General features: G+C 33.6%; 1 protein-coding gene across 2 annotated transcripts; it reads left to right on the top strand.

Moving 5' to 3' along the window:
* The first annotated feature begins 1,317 nt into the window (after positions 1–1,317).
* Positions 1,318–7,750, top strand: LOC111702828 (secernin-3). 2 transcript variants are annotated; one of them, XM_023474608.1, is made up of 13 exons: positions 1,321–1,567; positions 2,129–2,238; positions 2,497–2,565; positions 2,939–3,017; positions 3,398–3,542; positions 3,864–3,994; positions 4,830–4,931; positions 5,522–5,626; positions 5,935–5,987; positions 6,284–6,329; positions 6,599–6,678; positions 6,898–7,006; positions 7,257–7,750. In XM_023474608.1, exons 1-13 carry the CDS (start codon positions 1,473–1,475, stop codon positions 7,321–7,323), a joined length of 1,191 nt encoding a protein of 396 aa, XP_023330376.1. In that variant the 5' UTR covers positions 1,321–1,472; the 3' UTR covers positions 7,324–7,750. The 2 variants fall into 2 exon arrangements, with proteins under 2 accessions (XP_023330377.1, XP_023330376.1); XM_023474609.1 differs by lacking the exons at positions 6,599–6,678; positions 7,257–7,750 and having other exon boundaries at positions 1,318–1,567; positions 6,898–6,981.
* The last annotated feature ends 14 nt before the right edge of the window (positions 7,751–7,764 follow it).

Raw genomic sequence — 7,764 nt, 5'->3', positions numbered from 1 at the left:
AGTTTCTTGTTAAAATCACTCACGTTCAATTCGCAAGATTGATCACTTCTATATATCAGTTCTGATTGTCATGTGCGCTGCTGAAACCTTTTTACCACAAGCAAGGAGACCACTGTCCTACTATGCTGGACTTCCTTCCACTCCTTCTGAACTTCCAACAACCCCACCTAGACCTATACCGATATATACAATCTCTTCTACTCCCAGAGCAAGCTGGATCCCTAAGCGCTCGGAGATTAAATCTTTGAAACGGTCGTCCTGGAGAATGATTCCCAGTCCCACATTTAAGACTGTAGTGATTTGGAGTATTTCTTTCCTGATGCTTAATGCTACCGTCACTATCATATCAAGTCTGTTTAAGGGAACAGACCAGGTTTCTCTACAGTATGTCAGGAACATGAGAGAAGAGTTGAAGGAAGAACTTCTTGAAAACCAGCAAGCGAAAATGGAGGAGTTTGAAAAAGAGCTTAAACTACTCAAGGCGAAGGCGAAGTTAGTGGAGAATTTCAACGAGCAAGTCCTTAGCCAGCGTAACGAGCATGAACAGCTGAGACAGGATCTTCATCAATTTCATCTAGATTTTTTTGGTATCGTCAACGAGAAAATGAAGGAGTTCAACAAGCGTGCCCTATACCAGCACAGCAAGTTTAAATTGTTGTCTGAACTTGAGTCCAAATCAATAGAAACCAGCGAGAAGGAAGAAAATGTCCAGTAGACTTATGATTTATAAAGTATTTTCGTCTCTGTATGTATATTGTATATTTATATAAATATAAAATAGATTAAATAAGTTTTGACGTTTTATTATTTGAAATTCCTTTAATTGTCTCGTTTTTATCGACATCTGTAACTAAAATAGTTTAGTAAACTTTCTCGAACATTTAATTGCTGGCTCTAGTACTTCTGTGAAATTTTTGGTTTTGACTTTAGTTTAAAGTTTTCTATTTATTACTTATATTTCACTGATGTACAAATTGTTATTCGTAATACTTATTAATTATGGCCCAATTACTAGTTGAAGTACCCATTTTTACAATCTTTCATTTATGGTTAGTCAGATGGCTACTAAGTCGGTGGGGGAGGGGGGGGGGCAGTTAAATAGCTAAGACATTATAGGGGCCAAACACTCAAGCTCGAGGATAAAAAAGAGGTAGAGTGATGAGTTAACAGGGCTGATAAGACATATCTTAAATTAGGGATAGAATTTAATGAATATGAACTGTCAACACCGGTTCAAATTTGAATCACCACTTCAAATCTTTCCTTAATTTAACTTTGAATCGTTTGTTCAAATTTGAACCGTTTATAGTTCAGCGACGTAGCTTAAATTCATCAAATAAGGTTTTTTTCTCTGGCAAGTATTTCGTATGCCAAATTCAAATTATGAAAAGTGTAATTATGTAAAAAAAAAAACTAAAATAAACGGCTGACTTTGTAGATTCATTCACAGCCTTTATGATTTTAGAATAAATATGTCTAGTGAAGGATTGGTGAGCTGTGACACCTTTATTGTGATGAGGGATTCAACTGTTAGCGGGGAAACTATATTTGGAAAGAACTCAGACAGGTTTTTATTTCTCAGCGCTTTTTGACCAACATTACTGACATATGATTCTCCTAGAGGGACGTTAAAGGGAGTGTTCGCGAAAACTTCTATCTGTTGCGTCTATAAGGAGAAATTTGTTTAAACGACTTATACCGAAGATTGTAGTGTCCATACAAATTCAGAAAGATGCAACATTTAACTCGGATCGTAAACAAATCAATTTAATTCCAAACAAATCATTCCGATATTATTATTTTTCGTAAGTAGTTGATATTTCATTCCGAATTTGTATGGACGCTGCGTTCTTTGGTGCGAGTCGTTTTTAACGATTTCTCCTTATAGAAGTAAGATTAATAGCGATCAAAAGCGCTTTTTTATTGCATTAAGCCTTTAGCCCCTTTCATTTTTCGCGAACACTCCCTTTAAGTTACTTGACGTCTCTTTTCGGACGATTAAGTAAAATAACGACTCGACCTGCGAAGTTTTCGTGAAAAAAATCGCGCATTTCCATCTGAAAAGACGATAAAATTGTTAACTACTTTTTCGTTTAATTGTACTAGCTTACAAATGAAAATATTTCAGGCCTAAAGGAGAAATCCAGGAGGTGGTTTTTATTCCTTCCAAAAAGAATGAATCTAAAACTCTAAAATGTACGTACATAATAGTGGAACAGGTTCCTGCTACATACGCAGGTAGCATTTAGTTTAAAGCAGTGATTATGCATCAAGGAATATATACTCCTTGTTAGGCACCCGTTCATTTTGTTGCGGATTCGTATCCTGGATCTTCAATGAAAAAAAATGGATCTGGATCCAATCCTGAACATTTCTTAAAGATTTACTGATTTGTTAAACGATTTAAATATTTTAAAACTTTTATCTTTTTTTCTCGCCCAGGGAGCCAAAATGTTGTGGATCCAACTGATCCGGATCCTAATTGCACTGTTTTAGTTTTCCTGAGTAAGCCTGAGTGGATGTGGGGGGCTGAAATGGGCGCAAATGAGTTCGGTGTTGTAATAGGTAAAAAGAAAAGAGTTTATTTTGATTATTAGCGAATTGTTTGATTCATGAATAGATGATTTATAATTATTTAGAATTAATAATACGAATTGGTTAGTTGATTGATTGATTTAGGTTGATTTTGATTAATTTTGATTGATATTAATTGATTTTGGTTGGTTGGTTGGTTGGTTGGTTGATTGGTTGGTTGGTTGGTTGGTTGGTTGGTTGGAATTGGTGGGTGGGTTGGTTTGGGTTGGTTTGGGTTGGTTTGGATCGGTTTGATTGGTTTGGATTGGTTTGGATTGGTTTGGATTGGTTTGGATTGGTTTGGATTGGTTTGATTGGTTTGGTTGATTTATTTGGTTTGATTGATTAATTTATGTTATGTTAGGTAACGAGGCAGTTTGGAACAGACTTAGTGAGTCCTCTCATGACCTGGTGCCTAGATTGCTTGGTATGGATTTACTCAGGTAAGGGAACTGTGAATCAATGAGACTGTTGACGTTATTTTATAATTGGCATTCATAACCTATTCTGATTCACAACGTGGAAGATATCGACGTTTTACTAGTTTAATTTGACTATGCCATTGTTTTTGTGGCAAGGATTCTGCAACTGACTTATATAGAGAAACCTCAATTTAACATAAGTAAGTTGTTAAAGAGAAATCATGGATATCTCATTTTTTCTAGATCATGCAAAGGGTAGATCAAACCTGCCACTTATGGAAGGACACACAGTCCCTTTAAAGTAGCTATGACCATGTCGCCTGAACATTTTTCAAGGGGTACGTCTTTAGAATGTGGGGAAAAAAATAAAAATAAAGGTCACGACCTGTATATTTTTGAAGGTTGGGACTAGAGAGAAGTAAAACAGCACGTGAAGGTCTAGAAGTGATTACTGGACTACTGGAGAAGTATGGACAGGGAGGGCAGTGCTCAAACATAATTCATGATTTCTCATATCACAATTCTTTTCTTATAGCTGATTTTCAGGTACCACCGTTTTCAAGTTATTTCCCATTTGGGAGAATTTTTCGTAGTTTTTTTTAGTTGACAGTAAAATTAACTTATTAATTAATTGATTAAGAACGTTGGTAAAAATTTATTTTAACGTTTTCATTGTCATGTTAATTCTTATAAAACTGATTTCCTTGCTTATATTATAAATCGGTTATAGAGAAAAGAATTATTAAAAATCGCGTTTTTGTGTTTTTATCATTTCCCTAACTTTTTTATATTGGTGAGGAATATTGGATTTAGTCCATGTTTTAAATATTGACCAAAGGTTAAAAAGTTATAAATGGTATTGTTGAGGAAGCGTGGATCCTGGAAACAGCTGACAAGTTATGGGCTGCTGAGCACGTGGAGACCGGATATAGAAATATATCGAATTGTATGAGTATAACAACCAAGATTGATCGTTGTCATCCCGATCTTAAATCCAGGTATTCACATTTCACACTATCACAGGGAAAGATATGTTCACCCTCTTTTAAGAATTAAAATAGATATCTTCCTTAAAATCAATTCACCCCTGATGAAATATCATTGTTCCTATTATATTTTTTCATAATTTTCTTAAAGTTTTGTAAGAAATCAATTTTCTGGTTGGTCAACGAGTTAAGTTTAGGAATAATTTTTTATTTTGTGAAAAATATATTTTGTAGCGATATTACCTTTTAGGAGGTTCCTAACAAACCATTTCTCCCCCCCCCCTTAAAAGAAAATAATTTATTTTCCCCAGAAGTTATATAATATATATATCGTTGCGGGGAGCGCCAAACACTTTTCTGAGGGTTTTCGATGAAATGGGGAAAATAATTGATTTTTCAGGGGAAAATAATTATTTCTGGGTAAAAGTATAAAAAAGAATGAAAAAAATGCCTTTTTATTTCTCATTTTTCATTTTTTCCCAATTCATCAAAAATCATCTCCTCCTCCCGAACCCCCCTGGGGATGTAATTTTGAAAAATATACACCCCCTGGTGCTATTTATGTCAGAAAAAATAAATAGGTTTAAGACAGATTACCCCTTGTGCAGGTGCCACACCCCCATCTTAATATCATTAAAGAAAAAAAAGTTAAGTTATAAAATTTATGGTTTAACATAATTTTGTATATATTGAATCAATGAATTTTTTGTTAAATGTTTCGGAAAGAATATTTGAAAAACAGGACAAATAATTTTTTACATTTCAATTGCGAAGATCTTCGACCCCTATTTTTTTTAATGATGGCTGGCAAATCATAATAATAATAATCTGATTTGATTACTGGAAGGGCTAAATCTGAAGGATGGTGGGACGGAGTATCGGAGTTTAACTGGTCTGATGTTATCGGGAACACGTCAGGAGATCTAGAGAACCCAGGCTCAAGATTCAGGTGACGGCAGATCAAGTATGATCATGAATTAAAGGGAATATTGTTGTTATTGCAAGTGGCCTTCCATTCATGCCTAATTCACAACGGCACCCTTTAAACTGTTAACTGATCAATAATATGGAAGATATCGTCGTTTTTCTGATTATTTCCCCCCATTATAGCTGCGTGAGAAAATAAGCAAGTCATTTGTAGAGAAACTTCAATTGAATATAATACATTTTTAAATAGTTACACATGGATATCTCATTCATTCTTAGTATCGTTGTAAATCAACCATGGCACTCAATAAATTACGAGTCCCTTAAATAACAACTAAAGTCCCATCAAGGATGGAGTTTTGGTACGCCCAGATATGCAGTATGCACGCCATCCTTCATAAAAACATCTTTGATCTATAAAATATTTAAAGGGAATGTCATTTTCAAAGAAGTTTATTCTTTGAATACCAGAAGCAGGATATTATTTTTAACAATTAGTGAATTTTAAAGGCGACGATTATTTGGAAGTACAATTGCACAATGATGCAAAAAATTAATGTTGTGGAAATATCGATGAAATATCGTTTTAACAATCCTATTTAAGTATTCTAGTTGTGGGCGTGAACTGTTGAAGGAAAGATGTGAAGGAAGTAAGTTTAATGTTAAAAATATGATGGAAGTTCTTCGAGATGAAGCCAGCGGGATCAACAGACCAAGGAATACAATTTATTTATATTTTTCAGAATTTTCTGCCAGAACTAATTTGCCCCCCCCCCCCAGATAAGTTTCTCAAACTACTGTCACATTTTTTCTCTTAAATTTTATCCTTCTTTTGTAATACACGTTTACTTAATAAATGGAACTTTGAAAAATGCAGGGTTAGACTATCCCATTCGCTTCCCGCGGGTAGATAAACCTCTCATTGGATGATTTGAATGTAATGTTTAATCTACTTTAAAAGAATTATTCAACCTACTCCATTCATGCAAAGTTTCTTCTAGTGAATAAATATGTTTTGTGTTCAGTGGAGATTTCCCAACAGCTGGAAGCCAAGTTTCCATCCTTGCTGAGAACTCTGGTACACATTTGATTTGATATAATATACTTGGTTTGTCGTTAATTTTTTCCTCTGTCTGTTTGTATCCATATCCGACAAGTTCGTCAAATGGGCGAACCGATAAGATCTAAATTTTAAAAATTAAAAAAAAAATTAATTTAAAATAATAGGAAATACACTAATTGAAACAGAAAAATCCGCGAAATCTTAGTTTTCTTAGATCAGCAATTAAAAGCTGAGGTTTTTTCACTAGACAAATTTCCTCTTTATATCAGCTTATTACATCATTTTATTTGTATTAATAATAGTATATTTAGGTATTGCTGATATTCACTGGTTTACAGCTACCTTATGTCCAACAAGGCAAAATATTGCAGCATGAATTAGGGGGAAATATTTTTATAGTAGAAATTAAGTAAATAGTTGGATTAAGTTTGAAAAGTTTGCTCGTAGATATCATATTTGTTAATATTCTTCCCTCAATTTTTTTTTTAAATCCCCACATGGCCGGACAGGGTAATTCTTCACAACATCTATAATTGCAGTGTCTCTTAAATTATTTATTTCTGTCTTTTTTGAATTTTAGAAGTATATTTAAACCTGTTTCCTTCTCTATGATATTTGAATTTTAGAAGTATATTTAAACCTGTTTCCTTCTCTATGCCGAATCTTTTGACTGATGCTACGAGCTCGGATTCAGATAAAAGCAAAGGTTTACACTTATTAAATTTTAAAAACAATTTTTAATACCTTTTTTATTTTAAAGTACAATGTTAAGTTGTAAATATTTAGTTGGAAAAGATAATTGCTTGAAGAGATAATTCGAATAGAATATTGTATACTTCCAGTTTATGAGGTTCACTTTTAAATGATAGTTGTAGCCTCGTCTAAAGAATTTTTTTTTAATTCCTTGATTTTAATATTTCTCCAGATAGAAAACATTTGCTGTGGTTCAAACAAGATGAATCAACTTCAAATACATTTCTTCAAAACAGTATCGAAGACAAGTATATCAAATCTGCACTGGAAAAAAGAACAAGGGAAGTTTGAAAAAAAAAAAATTGGGGATTGATATTCAATTCGTGAAGAAGAACTGAAAAACTAAAAAATGAAAGAAAACATGATAGAAGCTTACGATTACATAACTGTCAATGTATTGATATACAAAAGTACTATTTTGAGAGAAAAAAGTAATAAAAAATGGAAAAGAAAAGAAAAAAGGGAGTGGGGGGTTATATATTGGATGTTTTTTCATGAATGATAATCTTTATTTTCAAATTTCAACTTCAGGGAAAGTTTTGACACAAATCTGTTTAACAAAGCAGTAGAGGAAGAACTGGCCCTGTATGCTGCTTAGAATTATTAAAATCATGATAAATTTTCAAAAATGTTCTTGTTCAGTAACTGTTGGGGCGTTAATAAAAATTTTAAAAGACAAAATATATTTTAATTCCTTGTTATTTTCTTATCCGAAGTTTAATGACAACATTGACTAAATAAAATTTATTGTCATGATAAGGCTCAACTCCTTTATCTTAATTCAAACTTGTTATTTGTCTGAGTTGTTTGTATTCTAATAAGTTGCTTTATTTAAAGTTTAAAAATTGGTGTCGTATCGTTTGCACTAATGATTGATCGGACTAACGTACATTCGCACTAACGTTCATTTGGACTAACGTTTTATTTGATGGTTAGGTTAAGGTTAAGACAATTTCTGGGCCGAGCGCTGCGGCCAGGACAGGCTAGGGGGCCGAGCGCCTCGGCTAGGACAGGCTAGGGGGCCGGGTGCTGCGGCTAC

This window comes from Eurytemora carolleeae, unplaced genomic scaffold (genome assembly GCF_000591075.1).
Source record: "Eurytemora carolleeae unplaced genomic scaffold, Eaff_2.0 scaffold107, whole genome shotgun sequence".
Classification (NCBI taxonomy): domain Eukaryota; kingdom Metazoa; phylum Arthropoda; class Copepoda; order Calanoida; family Temoridae; genus Eurytemora; species Eurytemora carolleeae.
Note: the sequence above shows the minus strand (reverse complement) of the source record. Positions and strands in the feature narration are given on the sequence as shown.

Excerpts from the sequence above, each read along its gene's own strand:
- LOC111702828 (XM_023474608.1), top strand. The coding sequence starts at position 1,473 with ATGTCTAGTGAAGGATTGGTGAGCTGTGACACCTTTATTGTGATGAGG. Across the intron at positions 2,239-2,496 it reads GGTTCCTGCTACATACGCAG|TTTTCCTGAGTAAGCCTGAG; the intron begins GTAGCATTTAGT and ends GCACTGTTTTAG. Across the intron at positions 5,627-5,934 it reads AGCGGGATCAACAGACCAAG|TGGAGATTTCCCAACAGCTG; the intron begins GAATACAATTTA and ends TTTTGTGTTCAG.